The sequence below is a fragment of the Halyomorpha halys genome, unplaced genomic scaffold, assembly GCF_000696795.3.
Source record: "Halyomorpha halys isolate HHAL.00 unplaced genomic scaffold, Hhal_1.1 Scaffold480.1, whole genome shotgun sequence".
In the NCBI taxonomy this organism is placed as follows: Eukaryota; Metazoa; Arthropoda; class Insecta; order Hemiptera; family Pentatomidae; genus Halyomorpha; species Halyomorpha halys.
Window position 1 is genome coordinate 210,521 of NW_027116427.1, and position 18,033 is coordinate 228,553.

Below are 18,033 nucleotides of genomic sequence, written 5' to 3' on the forward strand. Positions count from 1 at the left end.
AGTTGGATGGTGACTGCATTAAATTAATCCTCCTTAGCCTCCTATTCATAAAGTATAAACATTTGTGTTTACATGGATAAAAGTTGTATTGAACGGAATTAATTAGCAAACACTCTAGAATCAAAATAAACAACGAACAAACGAAAAACGACAGGACTTTTTGAATGCCCTGGTATTTGAATCATATAAAAATTAAATATTGGAAACAAAATTGCATTTGACAAGTTTTTATTGTTTATAATTTTGTTAATAAGACATATGATTAAAAATAAAATTGCAAATTAATATTAAAATCTTTACTAAATATTAATAAAATTGACGATATCACAGTGATGAAGAAACGATTTTTGATGCTCAAAGTGAGGAGAAATACCACCAACAATAGACTGGAAGGTTATTTAAATTACTCATTACCTTTCATTATAGGTTTTTATCTTCTAATACATTTAAATAAAATATGGTGTATCTATCAAATCTTATCTTCTATAATAAAGATTTTATTAAATTTCCTACTTTATGACCTCTAAATATCTTTATATGTAATCTTAAATTATTTGAAAATACTATTTTTATGATGAACATTCCACCTACCTATTGGCACTGTTCCAAAATCAATGCAACTCTCATTAATTTTAATAACAGGTTCAATTGCAGTTCCTCTGCAATAATAGTAAAATAATGTTATTTTAAAGTTTCGAAAAATAAAAATGGTAATAAATTAATAAGTAACATTGATATATATATTATTTAATATTACTGTGTATTATAAAATAAATAAGGATGAATTTGACAGAAAGGAGCAAAAGAAATGTTCATACCAAATACAAAATTTAAATTATAGTATGAAACAGTATCTAATGTAAATGTTTTCATTCGGCATTGAAATATTTCTTTTCTTAAGAAAATATGTTAAATCCATCAATATGTCATGGACCTGTCCTGTTCAGGCATGAACTTTTCAACTTTAAGGTTTTATAGAAGGTCTTACCAGCGCAAAAAATACAAAACAATTTCTTATATCATAGGTCAGAATACTTCTTCATACTAAAAAATTATGTATGAATTTTTAGAACTGATAGGTTACGATACTATGATGAAGTGTCCAGAGCATCACTGTTCATTAGATGGTCCTGTTTTTATTAATTAGATGTCATTAGATGGTCCTATCTTTATTATTTATCAATTTCTTATGGGCAGAGCTATATTCTACCAGGTTTGGTTTCGTAACTTTTTTTTCACGCACTTCTAAGCTACCTAGAAATCTACTAACTTCTCAATGCAATCAATTTAGAGCATTGGGCGAGTGTAAACGTCAGTTGAGATATGAATAACCAACTAACTCCATCAAGCCCCTGATCATACATAGAGTATGATAAATAATAAATACTATAATTTATTCTAATTATAGTAGAAAAAAACATATTATTTTAGAGAAAACTTGTATTTTTGTCATGGCCCTGTCCATCTTGATCTTGTCTTCTGTACATTAAAGTGTTATAAATTAGAACTATGATGGACAAAGGTATATTTTAAAGTTTATTACCATTTTTTTTAAAAAAATACAGTATTTATCCAATCACATTATAACCACAAGAAAGTTAATTCACTTAGCTCAGTGATTTTTTGCGTGTATGGCTCAACCGATTCTAAAGTATGATCACTTAAATAGTTTAGTGATATTTCATGAATGTTTAGAAACAACTTAAACTGTTGTATTTAGAAACAACAAAAATATTGTTGTTATATTATGATTTAGAACAGCTTTTATCTTTAACTTTTTTTTTTTTTGCTTATACTATTTATAAATAAAATAATTATTGTTTTGATGAATAGTATATTTCAATTAAAGTAGGAGAGCATTTTCAATTTTTTTTCAGCTTGATTGGACTTTTAACATTTCTAAAAAAATTAACTAAATAATACCCATTTCTGTGAGAATTACCCATATAATGCAATTAGTAATAATTAATTTTAATGAGGTGTTTATTATTGAATGAGAATTCAATATGAGGATTATTCATACAGACCTTCATCAAGCTGAGAGTTGAAAATAACCCTATATAATATAATTTTAATTTTTCTTACCAATTACAGTTTCAATAAGAAATAATAGTTGTTATTTATATATACTCATACTTACTTCAAGATACATCTTAAAATATTCTTCGATTCAACAATTTCAAATCTTAATTCAACGACAAAAGATCCAACAACCCCGGTTAAAATACCAATGTTGATTAAGAGGACATCACTCGCATTCAAAACAGCTTCCTCAAAATCAACCGTCACTACCACTTTATTATAACATACACTCAACGGTAGTGATCTGATTGTACCTTTGATTAAACTTGTATTTTGTGCGAATATCTAGAGAAAATACAATACAAAATGTTAATATTTGATTACAATAAGAAAAAAGCTTATTAAATCAGATTTCACTCATTTTGGGGAAAACACATTTTTCCTAAAAAACAAATAACAAGTAATTATACAACAGAATAACAATGATGATAAAAAGTGGGTTCAACACTACATTGCTTTTCAAGAGTATCATGGTATAGTATAATCAATTCCCTATTCTGAGGATGACATCAAATACGCAAAGGCAAGAGCTTATTTAATTGAAATCAAATAATGATAAAAATTCTTCATAATATTGTTGCTTTTCTTGAATAATAATCTTGCATAATGCTAATTTTACACAAACATATAAATATAAATTTATTCAAATATTGATGTAAAATTTTATTCAATTATTCTATTTCATAAAATTTTTTTTGAGGTTAATAAACTTCCAATTGAATGTAATTTATATTAAATTATCATATTATAGTACAATGTTTCGGGACCACTGTCCCATATTCATGTACTTTAAACTCATAATTTTTCATAATTTGATTTCCTATATGAAATTCAAATTATGAGGTTTAAAGTACATGAATATGGGACAATGGTTCCGAAACGTTGTACTATAATATGATAATTTAATATAAATTACATTCAATTGGAAGTTTATTGACCTCAAAAAAATTTTATGAATTACTTCCTAAAGAGAAAATCCAGAATCAATTATTATAATTTTTTGTATATTAGATATTTGTTATTTCTTAGAACTAAATAAACAGGTTGTGCCAGGGCTCTAACCATTTTTCAAGACATGCCAGTTTTTTAGGAAAATTATTTTTAGATTAACTAAGTTATATTTTCAATGTAAATTATTAATAATTTAAAGAAATTACAATAAAATGTGCAATAACAAAAGTAAAAAAAAAATTTTAATAATTAAAGTATAAAAAATTCACAAGCTTTTATAGAATGAATAATAAAATTTCAGTCATGATGGTTATTTATTAAATCAAAATCTTACATTTTTCTTGGAGCCAAAGGACAATTTTTAGAGCGGGCACATCGTAGGTTCATAATTGTTTTACCATGCACAACTTTAGTAATACTAGGCTTTACTTTTTTAAATTTCTTCCTCTAAATATAAATTTTTACATCACTATGAAGGAGTTATGTAACATTATTGAATCTTTAGTGTGAATGAAGGGGATAGGTGCCTATCTAGCTAGTGTGAGGTACTCTAACCTCAAAATCCAATCATTAACTGAGATAGCTAGATTTAGAAGGGGCTTGTATACACCTCAAAACATAACAAGCTCCAATGAATAAAAAATTGAACTATGTTTCCTTAAAATTTACAATTTGTAACATAAGCCCTTCTATTAATGTTGTGAAATTTATATATTGCTTAATGATACAGGTTTATCATAAATATTTTTTTTTTTTTTTTTTTTTTTATGGCCAGCATAATTGTCACTAAAAAATTAAATAAATTTCATCATTTCTTGCCTTTAATTTGTTTTCTAAGAATCTGAACACAGAGCTGCTGATCTTGTTTACTTCATGCTCTGATTCACCTTCTGGCCATATATAACAAGTTACGTCTGTTGATTTCAATAAGGTCCAAAAATGTCAGTTTACAAAAAAAAAAAAAATGCTTCCAGCTTGACACAAAGCATGTCACTATTCAAGAAAACGATTTGAAAAAACCTCTAGAAAATAACAAAACAACTAAATTTATGGTGTTAAAAAAAGGTTGAATACAGTTTAATACAGGCACATCTGTTCTCATTGTGGGATCACCAGGAATGAAAAGGTAGATTTGGAGGCCAGACTAGCTATAAAGGCAGGCTAACCAAAAAATAAATTGTTTCTTGTATCAAAAAATTGGATGGTTCAATACAAGAGACGAGTTAAGAATAGGGCAGCAGACAGTGAAATGTCCAGCAAGGAACTTAAAGCTGTCACAGAGAGAAGAGGTGGTTCTAACCCATCTCCATACTCAGCTTACCCACGGTCATTTCATGAAAAAAGAAGTTGCAACAATGTTTAGCTACTGCGAAAACGAGCTAACCGTCAGGCGAATTCTCACTGAATTTAATGCTCATATGTCACACCGATTCTCTTGAGATTCAGAAATATTAAAAGAAGATTTCGCAACAACAGCAAAACTTTTTAATTTTTTATAAAATGATTAATACTTATGATTATATATTGTCTAAATTTAATTCCAGTGTATATATATTTTTTTTTCCAGTGTACACTTTTTTTTAGCTGCACCACTATTCAAGCAAAGAAGTGGTAAATGATGAGAGAAAATTAACTATGTTGGTAGTATAGGATCAAATGAAATTGTTTCTATTAAAATAATAACATAAAAATAAATAAAGAATAGGACATCACTATCAAACAAACTCAATAGTACAAGGCTGAAGGAAATTTAAAAACATCTCATGTTAACATAATAACACAGTTAGATAGTTAATAATAGATTAACTCTATGCTAGCATACTCATTAACATAACATATCCTAGGTATGTTAATTTAAACATACCAGATAATTATATTTCTCATTGACATATATATTGTCGACATCTAATGTTGATATATTGAGGTGTATAGAGGGTCCCAGAGCATTTCCGGAAATTTTGACAGATAATCTGTTTTCCAAACCTTCTACTTCCAGTTGAAACATAGATTCCACTTTTCCAACAGTAATTGGATTAAACATAACTATGAAAGTCAATGATCCATGTGTTGCTAAGACACCTTCCTTTGAAAAACATAAATAAAATTAATTCAGATTAAAAGCAACTGAAATATAGTAATTTCTTCTGAGTGCAGCTGGGTAAATGCAACCCAAAATTTCATTAAATGAGCTTTGACCTTCAATAATTCCTAATTAGACAACAATATTCAATATTAAACTAAGAAAAAATATATGGAGAGATTATTTTACATTGTTTACAAAACACCATTAACTTTTTCAAGGCAAGGTACTCAGAAGCCCCCATTTTCTAAATGGCAAACGCATTTTCCACATTTGAACCACTCCACTCTATGAGATAAAATGAATTGACTAAACTATAGATAATATGAAACGAATAATTTTTATACATACAATGAAAATTATTCCCATTCAGATATTGCAAAAGGCAAACATTTATTTGGCTAACAAAATTTCAGCCAGGACAACTACAGCTAGTCTCTGACATGACTGTAGAAGTTGAGATCCCTCTCCAGTGTATCGCCAAGGTAGAGGATACAGTTTGATAAGCTTCTTTTTTTCACCATCTAATGAAAAGGTCTTCAGAAGGGTATTTTTGTTTCCTTTCTGAAATGACAAGATGAAGGTGTCAGTCTTCACTGGATTCACCCTTAAGCCATTCTTCTGGAGTGCATCAACGATGGTGATCATTGCTTTTTGGGCTAGAGTGAGGACTCAAAGTGGTCTGGCACTGAAGGAATAGATCTTAATATCTTTTGCATAGGCTGCTATCACTGCCTCTGGATGTTGCATTGAGACAACTGGCGCACTGAAAATGAGGAACAGACCCAATACCAAGCCCTGAGGTACTCCACAGGTGATGGAGACTGGAGTCAAGGAGTCTTTCCCAATTCATATACATACTTGAAGGTTTGGCTGCAGTCCAAACAGATGAAGACTATAGTTCTATTCTTCCAGATCGCGAAGTCCTCCACACACTTGAAGGCTTGGCAGAAGACCTGAGAAATAAAGACGATAGCTCTGTTCTTCTGCATCAGCTCTACACCTATATAGTACACCTGCAGCTTGGCCAGATGGGGTTCGCAGATGACCGCTCATTGAAACCGTGTCTGCTCTGACAGGTGATGTTCTCGCTGTAATTCTTTATCAAGTGTTGGTGGGCAAGCTAAATTCAAGGCCCCGATTTTTACTGCAAAAGAATATTTTATAGTTATTTATATCTAATAATAAGAAAAATAAATGTTACCTTCAACCATTCACTTCTAATAGAAGAATAAGTAGTATAGGGCTACGGACCAGGAAGTAGGTGGTAAACTCCCTTTCCACTCAGATCAGAAACCTCATAAAATAATGATGGACTACACTGAGGCATGAGAAGTAATGGACAACACGTGGGGGCTCCAGAAAACTCTAGAAACTACTTAAAACGAGCACCAGAAAGAGATGCTTTATTATGCTCCAGGAGTGCAACAAACTTTTTATGGTAGAAGAGCAACCCACAAAGTTTGCAGATCACCAGAGTGAAATGATCACCAATTGGACAGGGTTTCTGAATGATCTACCAATTGAAGACATAGGAAACAATTATGTGTTTGCATCCCCAAAACAGCTAAATATACTATGTCGTTCGAGGGAGGAATAAGACCCCAGGCCAAAACGGGATACTGCTGAAACAGCTACCGAAGAGAGCTGTAATAGCTAATAGCTCATCTGACGAACTTTTACAACTCCTGCCTCAGGTTGAAGGCAAAGACTGGAACCCAACCAGGCAACTACAGACCAATTAACTTACTTCTATACTTCTACTCAGGCAAGGTTTGTGAAAAAAATTTCCTTATATATCTCAAAACATATAGCTCAGAGATAGACCTGATACCACCAGAGCAAACTGGCTTTTAAACCAGCCTCTGCCTGGACCACCATATAGCGAAACTACTGGCAGAAGTAAGCCAGAAGACGAGAACAACGAAGCTACTGCGATGATCTTAATTGACTACAAAGAAACTTTTGGCTCAGTGTCCTATAGTCTGCTATGTAAGACACTGTAGGACAACAAATTCCTGGAGCAACTCAACACCATATTGGGATCATTCCTGCCGCACTGCTCTCTAAAGGTACAAATTAAGGAGGCAGTATCCGGAAATATCTCACTCGCCTGTGCAGTTCCCGTAGGTTCTGTTCTATCCTCAGTACTGTTCTCAATCTAAACAGTTGAAATTGTTGGAATGAAATATGATGCTGAAGATATAGCCATCTACAGCAGCTCTTACATAGCAGACTATAGGACACTGAGTCAAAACTTCTGTGCAGTCTATCAAGATCATCGCAGTAGCTTCATTGTTCTCGTCTTCTGGCTTACTTCTGCCAGTAGTTTCGCTATATGGTGGTCCAGGCAGAGGCTGGCTTAAAAGCTCTAATGGTATCAGGTCTATCTCTGAGCTATATGTTTTGAGATATTTAAGGATAATTTATTCAAAAACCTTGACCGAGTAGAAGTAAGTTGATTGGTCTGTAGTTGCCTAGTTGGGTTCCAGTCTTTACCTTCAACCTGAGGCAAGAGTTGTAAAAGTTCGTCAGATGAGCTATACCTCTCTTCAGTAGCTGTTTTAGCAGTATCCCGTAATGGCCTGTGGTCTTATTCCCTACTCAAACAACATAGAATAGCCTTTAGCTATTTCGGGGATACAAACATATAATTGTTTCATTCAGAAACCCTGCCCAATTGGTGATCATTTCACTCTGGTGATCTGCAAACTTTGTGGGTTGCTCTTCTGCCATCAAAAGTTTGTCACCTTACTAGAGTATAATAAAGCATCTCTTTCTGGTGCTTGTTTTAAGCAGCTTTTAGAATTTTGGACCCCGCATGTTGTCCATCATTATTTCATGAGGTTTCTGATCTGAGTGGTAAGGGAGTTTAACACCCACTTCCCTTCATGGTCCGTAAGTGCTGTACCACTTATTCTTCTATTAGAAGTGAAATGTTTAAGATAACATTTATTATATTGTTGTATTACTAATTAAATGAATATGGACTTTTGATTTTAATCTGGAATTTCATCTTCAATGTTACATTTTAATTAATTATTTCAATTTCTTGATAACTGAAATAGTCTAAATATTCAAATATATGCATTTACAATCAAATGTACAAGATAAAACTATAAGTATGCAAACAAAATACAATTCTGCATAAAAATCGGGGCCTTGAATTTAGATAGCCCACCAACACTTGATAAAGAACTACAACAATGAGAACATCACCTGTCAGAACAGATGGGTTTCAATGAGCGGTCAACTGCGAGCATCATCTAGCCAAGCTGCAGGTGTTCTGTAGAGATGTAGAGCTGATGCAGAAGAACAGAGCTATCGTCTTTATTTCTCTGATCTGGAACCATCATTCAGTCAACTATCTTCTTCCAATAGTTTATGTATTTAGCGGATACAAAGAAACACAGGCTATCCTTTTATATAACAGTAATATTAATTGAAACGATAAAAAAATGTTAAAAGCAATACTTTAAACAAATAATATTATTAAAAATAAAATATCAAAATATAAACAAATAACATACCATAGGCATTATGGTAAACACCTCTGGTACAAGTGATTCACTAGTATCCAGGTCATATGCATCATTTGAAGCAAAATCCAATACTGTTAATAATTTATCAGTTTTAATAACAGAACCAAAGATTGTTGAGCTGAAGAATAACATGATTACTATTTTTAGTTGCTCTTACTATTTAAAATATTTTCTAAAGAAAAAAAAAAATAAAAGATCAAAACTGGTTAAGTAATAGCAATTTCAGATATATTTTTCAAAAAAGTTAAAAATTCAGTCAATATTTTCATATTAGAAAGGAAGCTCTGCAGCAGGGTTGGGCATAGTTGAAACTAATAGCTCAAATCGTCATGGATACGATATTTATTTATCAATGGTTCATTCATGAATAAGAGTCGTATCCATGGCAACTTTAGCTATTAGTTTTAACTATAGCTAATTTTTGCCCATCTAAGCTCTACAGGCAGTCCCCGTATTTATGACAGGCTCTGTTCCTAGGAAAGTGAGTTAAGTTTTATTCAACTTGAGTTGAATCTTAATCAAATTTAAATAAATATCGTCAAATTCGTTGGAGAAATACTTCTTTTCTTATCTCTTTAGTAATTGTTCGAATTGTAGTTCTCGATACATATAATTTTATTCCTATTTCAGTTTTTGATAAACCTATATCACTTAATTTTATGACTTTACTACCATACCCGGCAATGCTTCGCTGTCGCTATATTTGAGGATGTATATACATTAATTGAACACTATTGAAACTGTAATACCAATATATTGTAATATTCAAAAACTATTAAAATAAAATAAATTGAAATTTGATATTTTTTAACTCAATTCTCATATCTAAAAGATAGCTTGGATTCAAATTAAAAACTTTAATATTAAATAGATTATAGAATTTTATTTAAATCTTATAATATAATAGACTCTTTTCTTAGGGCGGGTTTTTGTTATTGTTATTGTTAATCTCTTCTTGTCGATGATGCTATATCCCAATTCCTAACCATGGCTTCCAGTCCTTCCCGCTTCTAGCTGAACGGACGACTTCTCCCCAAGCCAGCAAGATCAAGAGTACCCGTTTCCTCTCTTCTGTCTTCAATTTTCACTGGTCAATTCAAAAATAATCGATTGTAGTACAATCGCTCTCCTTTATTTGCTATGATTTACGATATAAATAGTTTATTGATAATTGTTATGTTCTTCTATTTCTACTTTGATTATTCTTTTTCTATAATTATTGTATAGAAACAACGAAAGTTGAAAAATTTCAATCTATCTCAACACAAACAATTCAACGAACACTTCAGAAGGAAACAATTGTTATCTATGTCCAGAGGTTAACAATAACGCGTACGTACTTGCACTCAGCTGGTCGTGGCAGAGAGAGAGAAAGATCACTTCACAATATACAGTTTTTAAACTTAACTCAGCTCACAGAGAAACCAAAAAATACACTAGCTTTACATCAATGTCCATTCATTAAAAAAACAGCCGACGACAGAACATATGATTTTTCTCTCCCTATCTGTCTGATACCTCTCGCGCATGCGCTGCCGTCACCAATTCTTCTGTCTCATCTATTACATATGATCCCCTTTTTTGAAAAGTGGAGTTAAATGAAACTTCACTTTATTCTCCTTATTCTTCCACTAACCGTAGCCCCGTAGCTTCCTCACTCCTGTTTAATTAGACGACAAGAGGTTCCATGTATGTCTTGTCCAATCTCCCCAATCTGCCTGGCTGGTATAGGTTGACACTACATTATCTTCATCCTCTCTCTTTCTCTCTCTTTGCAATGTATCCGTGATAAACACCAAAATGCAGTTCTTTATATTCACATTTGGCTATCTTTAAACTACTTTAGTACATTACATTAAATATCGCTTTTGTGGATATGTGAGAGTGGAATTTAGATACTATTGCTTTGTGGAGCAGATTATATTACTGGGCTCCTTGCTCTACTTCGTAACTGATAAGGTGACCTAACATTTTCCCTAACTTTTAATTTTTCCTAACATTCCCACAAGGAATCGTGATTTTCCTTAATAATAAAAGATCATAATGAAACTGGAACCATTATCTTCAATGTATCAGTATTAGATGTATCGTCCACCCAATACCATAAACCTTGGTTACCTTTCGAAACTTTTTCCGTGTATTTTCTGATAATATTGATAGGTAATTTGGTTTAAACCACGAAAGTCGGTACAAAACCTGTACTTACAGGTTGAAATAGCATCTCCTTTCTTTTTTACCAGTACTACAGGTGCTGACCACGGGCTCTCCGAAGGGCGTATGATATCCTTTTGTAGCATGTCCTGAATGTGCTCTACCACCACTGGTCACTGATGAAACGGTACACAATAGGGTCGTTTCACAACTGACTAATCATCATTAAACGGATGGGCGGTACCAACAAACAAAATTCATTTTTATATATAAGATTTTTTTATTAGTGAATACATTGACCATTATTGAATAGACCCTAATACTTTCTCATAATATAGTTTAAAATAAGTTTAGTATGATTAAAATTAAAAAAATAGTGATTACCTGCTGCTCTGACTTGGAGAAGCCATGTCCTTTGTACTGAGATGCCACTGAAAATGAACGGAATAATCACTTTTGTTATAGATAACTAATGTACCAAACTCGTTGAAAGTTATAAGGGTATCTTTAATAACAAGTTCTTTTTCATTGAGGAAAATATTTCCATTAGAGACGAATGCTTCAATTTCAACAAATAGTTTTTCACCTATAAACAGTAAGTATTTAGAATATTGTTTGAATTTTCTAAAATAGTAGATATTTAAAACATCATATAAAATTTATTATTATTAATATTAATATTGGAACTTTTTTTAAATTTGGTCTGGTATATTTTGCCTATTTTATTCCCAAGCCTTCTAATCCCTGTTGAGGAGAATATCGAAAAATATTACAGTTATATAACTAATAACAGAAAAAAAATAATATGAACATTTTTTTTAAATGAACTAAATGCACTAATTGAGTTAAAGTTTATATTAGTAAAAAATTAGAAATAAGCCACTCTAATATTATATAACTTAATACCTGTTGAATACAAAATAATAATTTTTTCTTTCACATGGCCTAAAACAGAGGGGTGGAATTTTATTTCTAAATTTAATACCTCATTTGCTTTCAAACATATATACTCAGGTTCAATATGAATATCCCTGAAATAAACAGAAAGGTATGGAATTTATTTAAAAGTAAAAAATTAAAATAAATTATAAAACTGAAATCGACTTACGGACAATCACTGAATATTTTAGCCATTCCAACTCCACAACCTATATTAGTAACATAAACCCACTTCATGCTGTTAAAATTGATTAATATTTTATCAAAATCAATTCTATCTGGAAATTCAATAATTGGCCTAGGAGGCAGGGCTGAAATATTGATTCATTGACAAAAATAAATGTTGGACGTACACTATAGATATTGTTTTACAGCTAAAATTAACAATAAAATTAATCACATAAGGTGTAATAAATAAGAAAACTCATTAACTCAGTTGTCTGACTGTCAATAAGAATAAATAAAAGTGTGAAACTTGAGAACTATAAAACTGATGACTACCTATATCAATCTAATTCTTGAGAAATAACCTTGTCTTTAGAATATAAATTTGATTTGTAATTATTATTTATTTATATTTGGGGAGCTGGGTACCTCAGTGAGTAAGGCAATTTTCCTGGGTTTGAGTCGGGCTGTGGCAGATAATTATTCTATTATATCAGCCATAAAACGGATCAGGGTTTAGGAGACCTTCCTGGGACACACTCAGCCTCTATAAGTCGGTGCCCTAAGGGGAAATCCATTGGTTGAGTATGATACTGACCAAATCATCACCTTATATGCTCATGGTCTAGAAACAGTACTTCCCCAGAAAATGTACAATAAATTATTTGTACACTTGTATTAAAGTTTTTGTAAAATAAAATAAGTCATGTATAATAGTATAGAGTAGGAGCGAATTATGTTTTATATTAGAGCGAAAAATATTTGTGTGTTTGAAAAGGCTCTCTAATAATTACAGTTCTGTTTGTAATAATCGCTATCACCAGGGATCTTCAGTATAGTATTGGAACTTATTCTAAAGGAGATTGACTGGGATGAATATGGAATCAATATCAACAGTGTAAAACTAAACACACTTAAATACGCAGATGATGTGTTATTGATCTCAAGTATAGAAGATGAAATAGTGAACATGCTAAATCAGCTTATGTACATAAGTGCCCAACATGAATTATCGTTGAACCTCATCAAGACAAAAATAATTACTAACTCACATGTCACCAAACTGAAAACAGACCTTCCAGAAATAAGCATAGTAGATGAAATCACATATCTAGGCCAAAGGATTTCTTTTAAAAATAGACAATCAACAGAGATTCAAACAAGGACAGCTATGACTTGGCGGAAATATTGGAGCTTACAAATGATAATGAAGAACAACAATATCAGCCAGCCTTTAAAAACATTGGCTTTCAATAGCTGTATATTGCCTGTGATGTTTTATGGATGCCAAACATGGTACCTCAACAAGCACCATGAGAAAAAGATTCAAACATTCCAAAGAGCAATAGAGAGGAGCATGCTGGGCATAAGAAGACAAAAGCTCAATAGCCCAGCAATAAGAAAATATACTGGGGTCACAGATGTAATCAGGATCGTCAAGAAGATGAAATACCAGTGGGCTGGACATCTAATGAGGAAGAACGACAAAAACTGGGATAAGAAATTAATAGAGTGGATTCTCTCGGCTATGAAAAGGAAGGCAGACAAAGAAGAAGATGGGTAGACAAGATAAGGAAAGTAGAAGGAACACTGTGGTCATGAAAAGCCAAGGACAGAAAATACTGGAAGATGAAGATAAGGGAACTCTCAAGAACCAAAGTACGGATAATCCCCATTAAAGACTGTTACTCCTTTAAAAAGGAAGGTCCATACACATGTATATAAAGAAAAAGTAGATTTAAATATAAACGTAGATAATACTATTATAAATGTATATAAATAAAGATAATAATTATTATTATTGTAATAATCAAAATTATTATATAAATTAATTATATTGTATCAAAAAATATTACATCTATATCCTTACCTATCATTTCAAAATTATAAAAACTGTCATCTGAATTTATAGTCATTTTAATTTTATAATTAGTAAAGTGAACAGGAAGGAACTTGACTTTATAAACGAGGCTGCTAAGGCTCGACATTTTCCTGACTTGTTTCGGAGTTATCAAAAATATTTCTGTTTCTTCTACTGATATAGATACAAATTTAACTTTCTGTAATTAAAAAATGTGCATAAAATAAAATATAGAATATCCAAAATATATTAAGACTGATGACATATGATGAACCTTAGATTCTGAAAGAATAACTTACTTTTGTCTTATTTCTGATGGTGATAGTAGTCGCATATTGCTTATTGACATCCCAATTTTGAAAAACAAGAATGCATGGATCTACATCAAAGCAGTCCAAGAAATCACCACCATGGGATGCGTTAAAATAGTTATGATACTTTGAAATACTTTTCAATTGTTTAAGTCGCTCCTGAAGGCTAAGACTAACTTCCTTTTGGTATGTAGAAGGTTTCATCTGTTTCAAACAAACACCATGATATTAAAATATAAAATCATATTATCTCCATTACAAACACTAATGACTTAAAAATGACAGTGTTAATTATATTATTTTAGATGAAACTATAAGTTTTTATTTTATTTAATTATTAGGAAATTGAAGCTGAACGAAGTAGTTCAAGGATTTGTAAGGTCAAAAAATCTTGCAGAATTAAAGGCAATCCATTTTTAGATTGAATAACATGTTCATGGAAAATTATAAGACATCCATTGAAAATAGGATAATTATTGATACAGAAAAATTCAAACAATCATTTAAATTTAAAACAGTAATATGATATGAAAAATTGAATGGATTTTATGGAAATTGAAGAGAATACTCAACAAATTCCATAAATAACAATGTTAAAAACTTCATTTGTCCTGGTAACAATCCATTTTAGTGCAAAACATATAAAAATCATGAGCATTAATGGTATATACAAACATGATAAATAAATGTCGGGTTCCTAGTTAAAATTTGACATATTTTACTGCATATTATAAATCATTAGAAAATAAATATGAACATCCTAGTGAGATGGTAAACTACTACTGTAATAAAGTACTTCTCATTAAAATTACACATTACCAATGTACATTCTAAAAATCAAAACACAAACATATTTTTTCACAAAACAAGATGAATTCTCTATTAAGCATTGTACTTTGGTTCTTCATTAAAAAGTGATAAACAATAAAATGTATTACAATTACATAAAAAAATGCACTTGGATACAAACAAAATTTATAATGCTATAAAATAATCTATGTTAGTATTTTATGCTGATGAACAGGAAAAAATAAATAAATTAATTCTAAAAATTCTCTAACTAGTCGTACTAAATTAACATAATGCTTGGAGTAATACCTCATCTTGTTCACTTATATCTTCAGAGAATAGCTTAAACAAATTAGTAAGATTTTCATCAATGTTAGGATCCTGTGATTGCTCCTTTAAGTTGCAGTTTGAGATCGGAAACCTTGAAAAATAGAAAATTATTCATTAAAAAAATAAATCAGCAAGATAAATTCACAAAATTTATCACCACGAACAAACAAGAAATATTGTAATGGAATTCTCTCATAACAGAACTCTTTTGTTTTAAGCAAGCGGAAACGATGCATGTAGATGTAACTAGGAGGTAAATATAAAACACTATTGGAAAGATAAGATCGGTAAGATTCGTCGTAATGAACTTGCTCTTTTACGCAGGAATTGAATTCGAGAATTTTACCAGAGTTAAAAGGTAGATAGAAATAGTTGGCCTATATACTATTAGAGGAGCTAGGACAGAAATTGAACTGCTTTAGTGGTTTGAATATTTTCCTCCCGACCCATAAGGGTAGTATACATTTATACAATATATATACACGTATAATATATACGTTAAGTACAAACTTTTTTTTTGGGACACAAGCCCATAGCCCCTTCAAACTGAATTAGAGGTTTGAAAAATTGTTAGCAGATTAATTGGGTGTTATACAAGTGTTTTTTTAGTTCTCTCAGGCTAAATCCGTCAGTCTGTCCAGTTGTAATGACCACAGTCTGTTCAGCTGACTGAATTTCAGCTTGGTTTCTGGGGAAAAAAAATCTATTCTTTCTTTTCCCATTTTGTTTCGTACCTTTTGGAACTTCAGAACAGCCCTACCCTATAAATTGAGTCAGTGGTTATAAAATTTTTAGATAAATTAAGTTTTTAAAGGAGTACTTTATTGGGATACTCAATGTTTTCTTCCAGCCTCTTTTTTTTTTTGTTGTAGTTTTTTAGGTCTTATACTCCCCTCTATTGTCAGTTAAGGTGCATAACCCTATGTATCTGACTCAGCATTATCCCCTTCCACCATTATTGTATTTGTATCCCCCTGTTACAGAGCTAAGAGGTCATTAAGTCATTAGAATTGTTATTTTATTATTCGTTGTAATAGTGCAGTAGTAGTGGTAGTAGTAGTAGCGCATTTTTGTAACTTTGATACCAATAACATTTTTTTTTAAAGTTCTTTCCGCGGTTAAGTTCTTTATCCGTCCTCCGAATTGAATGTGGGGAATGAAAAATTGTATGTGAATTTAGTTGGTGTCAAGAAAGGTGCCTTTGGTAATTTCAATTTTTGTTTATCCTTTCCTTTTCTTGCGATTTCGTTCGAGGCTTCTATCAATTAATGAAATAATAAAAGCCCTTCATCTATTTTCAATTCAACAATGAAGGGAAATCCTAGCGAATAAGAGAAAATACGGTCTTAGAGGAGCTCACGCTTTTTCATTCTTGGTATGCATCTATTTCAACAGTTTTTCTTTATTATTATGAAGATATTGTTGACCTTTGGTGAAGTCAAGAAGATAAGGTTGGGGGCCTAGTAAGAAATAAAACACAAGTTACGAATGTTTACTTTTAATACTGTGTGGGTCGAAATTTCAGGCCTTCTTCCAGGCAAAGAAAACTATTCATTAATGAATATGGAATTTTAAAATTTTCATTCAAACGACTTCTTCAATAGACACCTTCGTAAAATAATCCACTTACGAAAAAAAGTTGTAAACACTAATTATTACTTACATATTAAAAAAGGTCAATGATTCAGCTTTTGTAAAGTTTTATCAAGTAATTCCTTTGAGAAAAACAAACTTTAATATCAGATTAGATTGACTCCAGAGTTAGATAACAAAAAAACATATGATTATATGTAAATACCTTTTTTTTTATTTTCCCTTTATTTCCTTTTAAACGGTTTATAATTTTATATGATAAGACTTAGTTTCAGAATTACATTCATTATTATTTTTACAGGAAACTACTATCCTCGAATGAATGAAAGTCGAGCTAGCTTTTTGAATCAGCACAACTCTCTTCTAAAAACACCCTAGTAAACTTTAATTAATACATTCGTTTTAAGGTTTCATGTTTATTGTGCGGTGGTTACGCACTTTTATTTCTCTAAAATGAACTCTTCGGCATTAAGTCAAAATCAACTTGAGATATGCATCTTAGCAGAGGGATGGCTACTCTACTCTCTTTTAAAGGGAAAATCAAGCAAAATTAGGCTTTGCCGACCTTGCCCAAGTTTACATTGAGGTAAATAGAAATTTTCCCTGTTTATGTAATCAACTGTAAAACAGTTGATTTAAGGAAAGATCTTCGTGAGAATATTAGAATAACTAAACATTGTATTGTACACAGACATAAGGAATCTAATAATCTGTTATCCTACTTCTTCCACCTTGCCCTCAAGTTTCATTTTTTCAGCTTATTCTTCTATTATGCTCCTTAAAAGCATCTTACTTAAACCATAGGAAGAAAAAACTGGAAGTTATCGTATCATAATTAAAATAAGAATCTATTTTCAATTAGACGACGGAATCATTCCTATACGAGTATTTATCCAATATATGCTACATAAAATGAGATAGTACCGTCTAACTACATGTTTTTGGTTTTAAATGTTATTAGACAGATTTTTGGTGGTGTAAACCTACCATGAGGTCAGTATTTGGAATGAATTTCGATAGCTGGTTTGAAAATTCATACATTTGTAATTAAAAAGACACATTATACTCGTAGGTTACCTCTACAAAACAAGCTCCAGCAACAGTAATTTCAAAGATCCTATTTTTATTTGTTTAATTAGAGCACAGCAGTCGACTTTCGATTGAAAAGCCCGCATAAAGGGGATAAGAAATCATCCAAGGGGTCCTCTTTTCCGTGGAGGTGGGATATATATATATATA

General features: G+C 31.3%; 2 protein-coding genes across 10 annotated transcripts in view; one reads left to right on the top strand and one right to left on the bottom strand.

Annotated features, from left to right (window-relative positions):
- The window catches only part of LOC106683396 (hydrocephalus-inducing protein homolog), a gene marked incomplete in the record, with an annotated part of 211,677 nt that extends 194,653 nt beyond the window's left edge, over nucleotides 1-17,024 (bottom strand). For 7 of the 9 annotated variants that reach the window (XR_010845079.1, XM_067053222.1, XM_067053221.1 and 4 more), the window contains 11 exon segments: nucleotides 592-659; nucleotides 2,141-2,367; nucleotides 4,898-5,116; nucleotides 8,644-8,773; nucleotides 11,191-11,392; nucleotides 11,713-11,837; nucleotides 11,915-12,056; nucleotides 13,781-13,970; nucleotides 14,071-14,286; nucleotides 15,181-15,292; nucleotides 16,865-17,024. Coding sequence is in view for 8 of the 9 variants with exons in the window: in XM_067053222.1 (XP_066909323.1) it covers nucleotides 592-659; nucleotides 2,141-2,367; nucleotides 4,898-5,116; nucleotides 8,644-8,773; nucleotides 11,191-11,392; nucleotides 11,713-11,837; nucleotides 11,915-12,056; nucleotides 13,781-13,970; nucleotides 14,071-14,286; nucleotides 15,181-15,292; nucleotides 16,865-16,866 (1,633 nt within the window). 9 annotated transcript variants of the gene reach the window in all.
- Nucleotides 17,025-17,200: 176 nt separating this feature from the next.
- Nucleotides 17,201-18,033, top strand: part of LOC106683392 (U4/U6.U5 small nuclear ribonucleoprotein 27 kDa protein) — a 6,111-nt gene continuing 5,278 nt past the window's right edge. The window contains exon 1 of the mRNA XM_014424824.3: nucleotides 17,201-17,380. The gene's annotated coding sequence lies outside the window, so the exon portion shown is untranslated. The remainder of the gene's footprint in view (nucleotides 17,381-18,033) is intronic.